We start from the raw sequence: 13447 nt of genomic DNA, 5'->3' as shown, positions 1-13447 counted from the left end.
AGTTTAAGGATTCTCTGTCTTCTTGATCAGTTAATCTTTTATATGTAATGTCCTTCATTCCTAGTATTTTGTTTGTTCTAAATTCTACCTTTTTGATATTAACTTAGCCACCCCAGCTTCTTTGATTTGTTTATATGACATATTTTTTCTTTCACTTTACTTTTAGCCTACCTATATTACTATGTTTGAAGTATGTTTTTGGAAGATGGCTTGTTGTTGGTTCATAGCTTTTTGTTGTTGTTGTTGTTTGTTTGTTTGTACCAGAGATTGAACCCAAGGGCACTTAACCCCTGAAGCACTTTAATCTTTTAATTTGAGACAGGGTCTCACTGAGTTGCTGCAGCTGGTTTTGAACTCGGATCTCCCTGCCTCAGCCTCCTGTCTGGGATTACAGGTGCAGGCTACCATGCCCATCACTTCATAGTTTTTTAGTCCTTCTAACAATCTTTATCCATTAATTGGTGTATTTTTAGTGTACTTATAATGTTTGCATATGATGTTATTATTAATACCTATTGAGATAGGTCTGATTTTATTGTTCTGTTTACTTTCTTGTTTTGTTGTTGATCCTCTCATTTTATTTTCCTGCCTCCTTTAGGATTGCAAACATTTTGTAGTATTCCATTGTAATTCATCATATTTTGACAAATATCAATTTGTGATTTTTTTGTCAGTGTATGCTCTTAGTGATTACAAATATACACACTTAACTTTTCATAGCTTATTTGGAAACAATATACACAAAGTGTGTTTCAACACAAAGTGTTTTGTTGTTGTTGTTTGTTTGTTGTTTTGTAGTGTTGGGGATTGAACCCAGGGCCTTGTGCATATGAGGCTAGTACTCTACCAACTGAGCCATACCCCCAGGGAATGTAGAAATCTTAACCACCATCTGGGTCCCCTTAGGCTACCTCCTTTTTCATTATGGATACCTTTTCCGTGACATTTACATATTGAATATTGAAAATCTTATTAGATAATGTTGTAGTTTCTTGCTTTCAACCACTTAACCTATTTAAAAGAATCCAAAAGTAAAATGGTTTATTGTATCTATCCAGATGTTTACAATTTTTCAACTCTCTTCATTCATTCCTTGTATTCCTAGCTTTATTGTGTTATTTCCTTCATTCATTTAAAACTTCTTTAGCAACTCTGAGTAAATATATTCAATTCTTTTTCATCAAAGAATGGTTTCATTTCACCTGTATTCCTAAGGGATAATTTCACTCTTTTTCATATTTCTCTCTCTTTTTTTTTTTAACTTTAATTTTCAATGGTTTGGCTATAAAGTGACAAGACATGGATATTTAGGGGTTCATTATTAAATATATCAGTAGCAGAGTTTTAAGTTTGTTCTGTGTTTTAGTCAGTTTTTTCACCACTGTGACCAAAAGACCTGACAAGAACAATTAGAGGAGGAACAGTTTATTTTGGAGCTCCCAATATATTTTGTACCATCCATAAATGGTCAGCTCCATTCCTCAGGTCTAAAGGTGAGGCAGAATATCATGGAAGAAGGAAGTGGAGAAAGAAAGAAGTTGGGAACATGGCACCAAGAAGCAAAGAAAGAACTCTGTTCAAAAAGACAATATGTATGCCAAAGCCATGCCCAGAGGGACCCACCTCCTCCAGTCACATCCTACCTGCCTACAGTTACCATCCAGTTAATCAGGGGTTTAATGCAATGATTGGGTTAAAACTCTCATAACCAAATCATTTCACCTCTAAACCTACTTGCATTGTCTCACACATGAACTTTTGGGGGACACCTAACACCTAAACCATAACATTCTCCTAGATTTTTGTTATTAATTGATATATCATTTTAATGGACCAGGTAAAACAGGTAATTCTATTTTAGGAGATGTGGACTTACTAGAATTTCCTATTATTTTCTCAAAATTTCACCAATAGCTATTGAATTCATATATCTAAATACATTTCTGACCTCTTTTGAAGTGGAACTTAATTACCTCTTATTTTCAATCTCTAGTTCTAACATAGAGGTTAACATTTCAGGCTCCGGACTGTGATGGACTGAGGGAGAAGGCATAAGCCCACCATTCTCCAGCTATGTGAGGTTTGGATAATTTACTTAACTACCTGATTAAACTATAGAAAGTTTAATACCTCTGAAGCCAGCATTGGTCCTATTAAAATCTCTGAGTCTAAGTTTTCTCATTGTAAAAACACTGATACCTCATTGATAGCATTATTATGTATCACACTGTGCATGCTTACCTGATGCCTGGCACATACTAAGTGCTCATATATGTAACTACTTACATGTTTTCACATGTTATCACATATGCTAACCACAGTAAGCAAATATTTGATGATAAAACACATTAAACTTGTAAACACCTTTTTAAAAAGATGTGCACATAAAACTGCAGGTATTTCAAATCTTACGAGTATAGACAATTTTTAAATCTTGGGTTCCTCTTATTTTTCTCATGTGGATTGGTACCTGAATTCAAAACTGCACATCTAAACCAATTTGCCTAAAACAATCTCTTACCAGGAAGAGAAAACAAAGCATATGTATTCCCTTTCCTTTAATATCCTTCTAAGTATTTTTCCTTGTGAGTTCTACATTGTATGAGGTTCTTTTTTCTCTTTATTCACTAAAAAACCTTGAAATTAAATTAAGACTCTGCTACTTGTTCTCTATATGCCCTTAGGAAGTTAACCAGAGATGGGGATAGTTGTATGTATTCCTTAGGGTTATTGTGAGGAGAAAAAGAAATGATACATTTTAAATGTTTGAAGCAAAGATTAGTGTGTTGAAACCTCAATTAACCTTAGTTTTTTCCTCCTCTCCTAATGTTTGAGAATAGAGAAAAAAGTTTTCCCTGTACATATGAATCAGGTACATGGGAATCATGTAGAACTTGTCAAAAAGGAAAATTTCAGGAAAAAAATAGATTTTGATAGAGTAAATCTAGCATAAGTCCCAAATTTTTTCACTTATACCAAGCAAATTAAGTGATTTCAATGACAGGTCATGCTTTTTAAATGTTAGCTTAAAATATGATAATTCAGAAAATATAGTTAAAAGATCAGTAAATAACATGATATGCACTGGAAAAGATCTAGTTAGAAGAGAAGGCAATGATGAAGGTGTGGAGGAAAAAAGCATAAGACATAAAAAAAAAAAGCAATATGGAAGGCATATACTGTGCCTGATCAGTAATCACATTTAACTTAATAAATGTAAATACTCCAATCAAAAGGCATATATTATCAGAATAGATTTTTTAGAAAAATGATCCAACCACATGTTGACGATACATTTTAGATTTAAAAACACAAACAAGTTGAAAGTAAAAGGATTGAAACAGATAAATCATGTAAACAACAATAATAAAGAGAAGTGAAACGGCTATACTAATGCCAGACAAAATAGATTTTAAGACAATTTTTGTTAGAGACAAAAATTACTTCTTGCAATGAAAAAAGGCTCCAATCATGAGGAAGAAAGTGTCAGAAACATACATGCACCTAACATCAGAGGCTGAAAATACATGAAGCAAAAACTGGCAAAATTGAAGGGAAAAAATAAAAAATTCAATAGTAGTTGGAGACTTAAATCCTTCAAACCGCACAATCCCTCCCCCATGTAGACAATATAATATGACTCAAGAAACCAAAGTCATGTCTGACTCAGCTGAGACTTTTGTGCCATAGTTTGTGTCCATGCTTAAGTGCAGGTATATTCTTGGATATCATATGGTGGGTTGCATCATATCATCCATATCATTACCATTCATGCTTTTCTAAAAAGCACATTTTAAAGATTAAAGATATAAATGATTAGCATTTAGACACAACTGCATTTTACAAAACTTTGCCAGGCATGGTGATACATGCCTGTAATCCAATGACTCAGGAGGCTGAGGCAGGAAGATAATAAATTAAAGGTCAGTCCCAGCAACTTAGCAAGGCCCTCTGTCAAAATAAAAAATAAAAATGGCTGGGGATGTGGCTGAGTGGTTAAGTAGCCCTGGGTTTAATCCCTGGTACAGGACAAAAAAAAAAAAGAAAGAAAAAAAGAAAACATGTAGATACAACCTGCCAACAGTTACTCATTGATAGTTACTGCTCCTTTGGATTTTCTGTTAACATTGCTCAATGAAATTTAGGAGCTGTTTTATCCTATGATTATATACAAAGAGTAACTGTGATTCTTATACTTTATCTTCTCAGGCTAGTAAATGTTAGTTTACAAATGGTTGTTTCTGGTGTTTCAACTACTTCCAGTAGTCTCTTTCAGAATGAAATGCTCAGTTATTAATTTATCCCTGAAAATTTATCTATCATTTTACATATTTTTATTTGAATACAAAAAACCTTCATGCAAAGGAAATTATGAGGACAGATTTAGTTGTATCTCTGAATCTTGATCTTGTTAAGTTTTATACATTGTGCAGCATAGGTCATTGGGTTTTTTTTTTTTTTTTTTTTCATTTACCTTATGTTCTCAAAGTTTTCCTTTGTCATGATTGTCACTTTTTATCTTTTTTGTTCTCTGACCTTCATTTTTCAGTTTCCTTTACTGTTTCTGCTATTTATTAATACTTCTTTAAATTCCACCATAGGCCCACCTTTTGTTTTTCCTTCATTCCTGGGAAATTTAATTCTCCTTTATGGTATTACAGACTATAAGCCAATAATCCCCAAATCTCTATACTCTTATTAGCAAACTATTCTACATTTCAATCTCTATTTCCACATTCTTACTCAATTCATTTGCATATTTCACAGGCATCAATTTCAACATATTCCTGAAATACTCAAATCCAGTCCCCCTGGTCCTTTCCCATTGTAGTCACTGCTTATATTACTACACCAAAATCTATTTCTCACTTGAGTCATCCTTAATTTTCCCTATTCTTATTTATATCTCATTTTTCTCAAATATCATCAATTTCTCCTCTAAAATTTCTCAAAGCATCTGTGATATTAAACAGTCATAAATTATTTACCACTACTTCTTCCATGAAGCAGTCTACCTCCTCTTACTTTGACAGCATTTAGACACATGACTTAATTTGGCCAATGTGATCAACCAACGTGATCCCACTAAAGACTTGCTAAGCACATGTACCTTAGGCTAGTTCTCTTGGAACTATCCCATGATACCATCATGATTTAGGGAAACTGGCCTAGCCTCAGTAATTTAAGGCCACATGGAAGAAAGAAGAGGGGTCTTTGACCACAGTTGGCACCACCAGCCAGATATATGAGGGAATCTACTTGGAATAAAGCTGGCAGACCTTCCAGTCATAATTCAGTTTGAATCACAGAATAAGTCCAAGCAAGAGGACCAGTAGAACTATATCCAGCCAACCCACAGATCAGTGAGAAATAACAAATGATTCTTTGCTGTAGTCACTTATTCTGAAGCGGTTTATCAAGTAACAATAGTTAAACAGAAACATGACTTTTTTTCTGTGTTTGGCCATTCTACTAGAGGTTCATCAACTCTCTTCTGTAAATCCTGTTTCCTTCCAATTCATCAAAATACTACCATTTTTATTACATTTATATATCATATCAACTTTCAATCATATCAACTTTCAATAAGCTCATTACTAAGAATAATAACCCAAGTAATGCTCTACCCAGCTTACTATTCCAGCCTCATTCTCTCCACATCTACTCTCCTATATTTCTGTAAGATTTGACATGATTTTATCACAACTTATCATCTAGTTACATGGTGTTTATGAATTTATTCCACCACCTACACCATTTTGATGATCATGTACCTAAAACACTATAGACATTAAATTACTGCCTGTTGTATGAATACCTTACAATGACCAGGAACTGAGTTCTACGTTGTTTCATTTGAGTTTCAGTCCTGAAAACAAGATACCTTTCTGACCATTCTACAGATGAGGAAACAGGTTCAAAAACATTGTGAACCCTACTCAAGTCTAAGAGCACTGGAGCCCTTAAAGGGTGTATATCTGAATCCTGGAAGAGTGAACTTTGCCCCCATTATTCTCCACTTTCAAAACATTCTAAATTTGTGCATTTTACAAAAGAAAATTTAAATATTGTTTCAAAATCAGGTTCTATCAGTGTAATATAGTTCTAAATATTTCTTTGATTCATCTTTATAAATACAAAATTAATTCCTTTCCTTTAGTGTAATACAAGGTTGTATGGTAATAAAATGGACAAATAATGCTTCTTATTGTGGTCAAACCTGAAATAGCCTAATCCCCTCCCCCACTATCTTCAGAGAGAGCTTATCATTCCTGTAGGGTCGGCATGGTAAAATCAACATAGTTAATCTTCATGTGTAAGAGTTGGCTGAGAGCCAATGGAATCAAAAAGGCAAGTCTGAGCAAGGAAGAAAACAGGCAAGTGTAGACGAGCTCAGGAGTAAAATGCCCTTTGTATAGATGCAAAATATGGCAGCTTCTATTTTGTAAAGAATGACCAATTCTAATGGACTGAGGAAGTTCCTCACTGATTCTCCCATTTACCTGATTATGCCATGGGCATTTTACTCAATTTCTATAAGTCTTGATTAATTTTCCTGAAGAATAAGAATTATTATGCCTCACAAGGTTGATGGAGCTTTAGATTAAATATTAAGTACATAAAGTAAATTGTGTGATGTTTGGCATACAGCAAGAAAGCAAAAAGTTGTAATAACTGTAGTTGTCATTATGTGAGATAGTAAAAGGGTTTTCAGGATAAATAGATCAATTGCTTATAATCAGTACTGGAATAGTGAAATATCCCTTAATCGAAGTTGGTTTGTCAACTCTGATATTAGTATGTTAGTGTTGTCCTAAATTAAGACTGGGGGAAAGACATTGGCAAGATTGTGTAAAATGCTCATGGCTAAAAAAAAAAAAAAAAAAAAAAAAAAAACACATGGCCAGAATAATGAAAATTGATTTGAACCGTCTCAGTTCCCTCTCTACAATTTGGAAGAAGCACTTCCTTAAGGAACTGGAATACTTGGTTATTGAAAGAACAAGATTTGATTTGCATTAGGGAAAGAGCTGTTGGGTGGGTGTCGGCTAATGGTGGCCACCACAGTTTTCTCTACACCTTTTCTGCACTTTCTCATCTCTGATTCTTCAACCCACTTCAATCTGACATCTTTCTCCTTTTTTCTTGAAGTCACCATTGATTTTTTTTTCCTTATAGAAACAATTTTAGTTTTTAATGAACTTATAAACAAGAGCTCCCATTTCAAAATAAAAACAAAATCCCAGATTGTATGTTTACAGTGATTACATTTATCTAAGTGACATACATATATGTTGTTGTAAGATGTTAACTAAATTTGTTACAAATATGCTTTTTTTAATACTAAGAACATTATAGAGTTAATGCAGAGTCCTAGTAGTCACTAAGTTTTGCTTAAATCTTCATTTGAGAGATGCTGTTACTTCTAGCACAGTAAGCAGGCAGAGTCTTTATATTATCTGGATTGAAAACAAGAAGCTAACCACTTAAAGAATGTTTTAAGGGAACAACTTGAAAACCCCAGGGGTGGAAAAACCCTAAGAAAGCACAATTGTAAGAATTTACAACCATCACAACTGTGGCTGAAGACTGATATACCATTCTTCTGAAATGAGATCTCAAAGCAGTATTCAAAATGAAAGGTTTCAACAACAACAAAAAAAAATTGTTGCCATATGCCCAATTTCTCCACCATTTTGAGTGTTAACCATTTAGTTGACTTTTCCCACTTTAAAAATAAATGCAATAGATAACCAGACATCACGTTTCACTATGTTAATATTCACAATTACCATGGCTAAACTCATGATACAGCATCAACAATGCGCCCAGAGCCAGTTTATACTGAAATTAAGTGCTTTACACCAAGTAAATGGTGGTCCATGACCACTGGTTAGTGTAGATATAAACTAAAATTTCTAGATATGGGGAGAAACAAATGCTGCTCCAATCATCTGCTCTACTTCTGCCTAGAAACCTTTCATGTTACTCTTGGTTTTGTGGGTTGCTTGCCTGTAGGGGTTTAGACTTGCTGACCCTGCCCACTGGAAGAAACTGCTTGCTATGCAGCTTTGTGCTTTAACTTCGTCCAATCAAATATGTAGTCATATTGGTGGTTCAGAGTCCTGAAAAGGATCTGGAATAGCTGCTTCAGGTACATGTAATCTGGGGCTTCCTCAAAGCGCAACCGACGACAATAGTTTAAATACATAGCAAATTCTGCAGGAAACCCCTTACATAAAACTTCAACAGATGTGGACCTCTTCTTTTCACTGATTTTTTCATATGTTTGTTTCTTTGTTGCAGCCCTTATTCCTTGCCACGGCAGACTGGTTCTATTAAAATACATCAGAACATATCCTAATGATTCCATGTCATCTCGACGACTCTGCTCAATGCCAAGATGTGCATTGATACTAGCGTATCGGACAGTGCCAGTGAGGTTTTTATCTTCTCTGTATGGTATGTGTTGCATTGTCCTGCTGTCTCTGTACCTTTTGGCCAAACCAAAATCAATAAGGAATAATTTATTACAGTGCTGCCCCATACCTATTAGGAAGTTATCTGGCTTAAGGTCTCTATGTATAAAATTCTTTGTATGCACATATTCAATTCTACTGATCATCTGGTCAGCTAACATAAGTACAGTCTTCATTGTGAACTTTCTTGAACAGAAATTGAAGAGGTCTTCAAGGCTGGGTCCCAGAACATCCATGACGAGCACATTATAGTCTTTTTCCTGACCATACCACCGGACATTGGGGATGCCAACCCCACCTTGGAGAATGTTATAGATTTGACTTTCGAACAGCAACTGGGGATACTTGGCCTTCTGAGATTCTAGCTTCACTGCCACTTCATCGCCGTTGGTGGTGTTATTCGCCAGATAAATGTCCCCAAAGGTGCCAAACCCGATTTTCCTTATCAGTTTATATTTCCCTCCGACAACGAAGTCGGCCTTGGAGCTGCGGCTCCTTGCTTTCCGGAGAGACGAACACGGAGCCTGGAGCCAAGTCCGGACACCTTTAAGGGGAGGACAGAGGCCTCCGGGGCTGGTCCACCCGGCAAGGTTGCGGAAGAGAGCAGCAGGAAAATGGAGGCCTTTCCAGGCGTTATGGCGCCCAGAATCGGCCGAGGGAAACCCAATCACCGCCACTCAATCACGTTTCTTTTAGCCAGGCCGCAGTTTGTAAGTGGTTCTGGCAGTTAGTTAGGCGAGGCCACTTGTATCTGGGCGGCCACCGCTGCCTTGCTTTCCTGGCGACATCGCAGATGTAAAAGAGGCACGGTGAGTTAGGGCAGCGATACCGCTTTCGCACAATGCTGCAGGCTCCGCCTGGGAGACCCCTGTCACTCCTACGATGCCGCCATCTTGTTTCTCCAGCTCCAAGCAACACAAAACGCCCCCAGGCCCCGAAGCCACTGCCGCGCAGAGCACTCTGGGAAAGGGATCTCTGCGCTAGCCCGAGGAGTCGCAGTGAGAGGATGGCGCGGGGATCCCAGAGATTGCATCCCATGCTCCCAGCGTCATCGCATCACCACCCAGCTGCCACACCGTGGTTTCCAGTATTACTAATTCTAATCAACAATTTTTAGGCCTCATTTCTTACTTCCCAAACAACGTGGTTACTCACTGATTCTAGAACTACTCTTTCCTTATACTATGTGATACAAAACTACTCGTCTTCTTCCCTTGTATATCTCTCTCCCTCCCTCTTGTTACATGACTGGTCCTCTTTCATCTGACCTAATGTTATGGGGTGCAACTTAAGAATAGACAGATCACCACTGAGAAGTCCAAATTTGAGAGTCTTTATTAAGCCAGCTGGCTGACTGTCTCACACAAGGCCCAAAAAATGGCTATTTGGAGAACAGCCCCAACCATAGGGTTGTAGGGGTTCTTATACCAAAAATCACATCATTCATAAGTGTCTGATGCTATGATTCAGAATTACAAACTAACATCATGAGATCATGAGCTCATCAACAGAGGGGGAAGTGGGTCAAAACCATCCTTACCTAGGTACAAAGTAAAGAATGATTACTAACATCCACAAAAGCACCATTCACATGGTACATTGTTTAGGAGCAATAAAAATCAAAAGAACAATTTTTCATTACATAAGAATTGTCATTTTGTATTGCTAAACATGTCATGCTAAGTAACTGATGATGGGTACAGAGGCAGGGTGTTCCAATGGGAGAAGCTTATTTCCTACATAACATGAGAGTCTTAGAGAGAAATGGAGTGTGTTTAGTCATTTCCCTTAGAGTCTGGCCTATAACATTCTCCTGGAGCCAGATCTGTCAGCCCATCACACTAATATGACTCAGAACTTTCATGTTTTCTTTCCTGCCTTCTGTATGCCAATAACTCCAAAATTATATCTCTAGCCCAAATTTCCAGACCTGTATGTACCTTACCTGACATGTTTGCTTGATCACCTCACTGACATCACAAAAATTAACATTTCTAAAATTTCAGTTTCTTCAAAATCATTTTATTCTCTAGTCTCAAATTACTTCAATAAATGATACTAACACATACACATTTACTTAAGCCAAAAATCTAGGCACATCTTCACATATCTCTCTCTGATTCCCACCTTTAATGTATTACCAAAGCCCACTGATCTTACCTTCAAAATACCCTGACTCCATCCCTCACTCTCCATTTTCACTGCTGACATCCCCATTGTTGCAATTCTTTCTCCTAAACTAATGCGATTGTCTCCCAATAATGTCTATTTTCTTTTACTCTTAGCTCATTCCAATCCAATGTCTGTAGAACAACAGCCAATATGGTCTTTCAAGAATATAGACAAAATGGTATCACTACCCTGCTTAAAATCATCCTGTGACCTTCCATTGCATCAAACATCTCTGTGTGACCCATGAGAACCTGCATGATGTGTTCATGTCAAGCTCTTCCATCTCTTCTGGTGCTACATTTGCCCTAACTCACTACTTGAGTCACTTTGGCTTTTTGTTTTGTTTTGTTTTTTTGTTTCTTTATCCTCCCAGCTGCAAGACCTTTTTCATGCTGTTTCCTGGAATTCTGTCTGTACATACCCTGCCTTTCAATAACAAACTGCTCTCTTTGCCAAACTCCTACTCCTGCTTCAGAAAGGCCTTTTCTGATTATCTCACCTAAAACTGTTGCTTCTGTGGTCTTCCTTAGAGCACCTTGTTCTTTTCCTTCATAGCACTTACCTCTATCTCTGATTGTAAAATTTATTTTAGCTTTACAGATAAATTTTAGCTTTACAAATGTGAATAATTAAAATTTATTTCATGTTTTTGCTATCTAAATTTAATTTGGAGTATTTGTTAACTTAGTTACCTACATGAATATGGCCTTTACTAAATGCTTATAACCCATCTCCCTTTGGAGCTCCCTTTATAGCTACTATAAGAAAGCATGGGGTGCACACATGCACTCACACACATGGGTGCAGAAGTTTATCCTTAACTTTGGGGAACTCATGAAATTCTGGAAGTTTGCACACTTAATTATAGTGTTCTTCCATTTTAATCCAATAAAATCCAGTCCTTCATTTTTATTTAAAAAATTGAGCTAAGGAAAGGAAATATAAATTAAATTATATCTACCTTCAAGCTTCACTGTCAATAATGAATAAGAACTCTCTAATCCAACTAGCTGGAGTGTATTTCAATAGACATATTCCAATAAATTACATATATGTCTTTATGGACCTCTGTCTTGTTCTTGATTTTTATTTTATTAGAATACATTAACTGATCAATGCCAATTTTTTAATTATAATTTATTATTATTGGTGCATTATAATTACACACAATTGTAAGAGTCATTATGCCATATTTGTACTTACACATAACACAATTTTATCAATCTCATTTCTGGTACCTTTCTTCTTCCTTTCCTTCTCCCTCTGATTTTCTTGCTCTACCTGATCTCCCTGCTATTATTATTATTATTATTATTATTATTATTATTATTATTTTAATTAGTATATATAATTATATGTTTATATATGTATAAGCAGGATTCATTGTGGTATATTCATACATGGAAAATCTATGTCAATTATTTTAGGGGAAATGCTATTACTAACATTTTATCTTTAACTTCTCAAATAGGAAATCCCCATTAGTGTAATAAATAATATTTTTTGGCAGGGAATTGGCAAGCCATCTTAATCAGAAAACTTCCTGGCTGACAATCACACAAAATTGAGACCACAAAGCATATCTTAAATGTTTCAGCACTTGGATTTTCCTAAATACTTCTTTTAAGTTCTTTCTGAACAACTTACATAAAGATCAAAACATGCTAATTTCAACATTGCTGGCCAAATTCATAAAAGAGCATTAAAAAAAAGCATATGGATACATTTACTAACTTATAAACAACAAAATGTTTCATGGCTTTATTGAAAATAGTCAATGAGATAAAAGATTTTCCTTGTTTGTAAGATGAAGAGATTAAACTAGATGATAGTGAAGATATCTTCAAGTGCTAAAATTTCTGATGTTTATGCACTTAGAACAAATAAACACATATTTCTGCTTCTCATCAGAAAAAAATATTGTTATTTTTATGTTTCACCATAAGTATACTTTTACTTTATATTTTTAGTAGTCATGTATTGAACTGGCACAGTAGGAGATTTAGGTTTATGTTCACTTCTCTGAAAAGTGGAAATACAAAAAAAAGTACCTCACTATCCCTTTTTAGCATAAACAAGTAGCCAATTTGAAAGACACTTCTTCTTTATTTCTGTCTCCACTCCAATTTTTTTTAAACATACGTACACCTGCCACTACCACCACCAGGATGTTGATAATGGACACAATCATTCTACCCTATGGAGGGCAACACAGAGCATCCTCCAGAAACCACAAAGTAAACACAACCTCTCCAAGAATCCATTTCATGATCTCCTCTGATAGCTCAGCAAAAGCTTATGCCCATGAAGTCACGTTGCTCACATCCTTATTCACAACCTCCAGAAGTGGTGCTAATAGTTAACAGAGTTAAAAATAAAATCAAGGATGCTGCCAAGCAAGCAAAAATTCTAGAAATGTCTAGAACACTTCAGCCATTGGACTCTCTTACATGTATCAGTGGTAAGAAATGGTGTTGAGAGGTATTTATGGGAAGCACCATGTGTAAATCATAACACAGTCCATGGGGTGCTTGAGCAAAGTCACACAATTTGCAATGGAGAACATCTGCCTTTGTGAAATGCAGCTGTTGGCATGTTACTGAGCTATGGTACAAATTGACAGGCAGACTATTGGAGAACAAATGACCACACAGCTAGAATTTCCCATCATGAGCTGAATCCTGTCATATCTGCTAGCTCAGATGACTGAGACCCCATGTCATCACTATTGCAATAAGACCTCTTCCTTAGAACACTTCCATGGCCCAGATGGGGATCCCTGAGGATTAGTTTAT

The 13447-nt window shown here is 36.0% G+C and overlaps 1 protein-coding gene across 1 annotated transcript; it reads right to left on the bottom strand.

Annotated features, from left to right (window-relative positions):
- Positions 1–8062: 8062 nt before the first annotated feature.
- On the bottom strand, positions 8063–9518 carry LOC306662178 (casein kinase I-like; the record flags this gene model as incomplete). The annotated part of the gene is made up of 2 exons (XM_079141736.1): positions 8063–9053; positions 9166–9518. The coding sequence occupies 2 exons, from the start codon at positions 9516–9518 to the stop codon at positions 8063–8065; spliced, it is 1344 nt and encodes a 447-aa protein (XP_078997862.1).
- Between the last annotated feature and the right edge of the window lie 3929 nt (positions 9519–13447).

This window comes from Sciurus vulgaris (assembly GCF_902686455.1).
Source record: "Sciurus vulgaris genome assembly, chromosome: 5".
In the NCBI taxonomy this organism is placed as follows: Eukaryota; Metazoa; Chordata; class Mammalia; order Rodentia; family Sciuridae; genus Sciurus; species Sciurus vulgaris.
The sequence above is the reverse complement of the archived record's forward strand: the minus strand, read 5'-3'. Positions and strand labels throughout refer to the sequence as shown.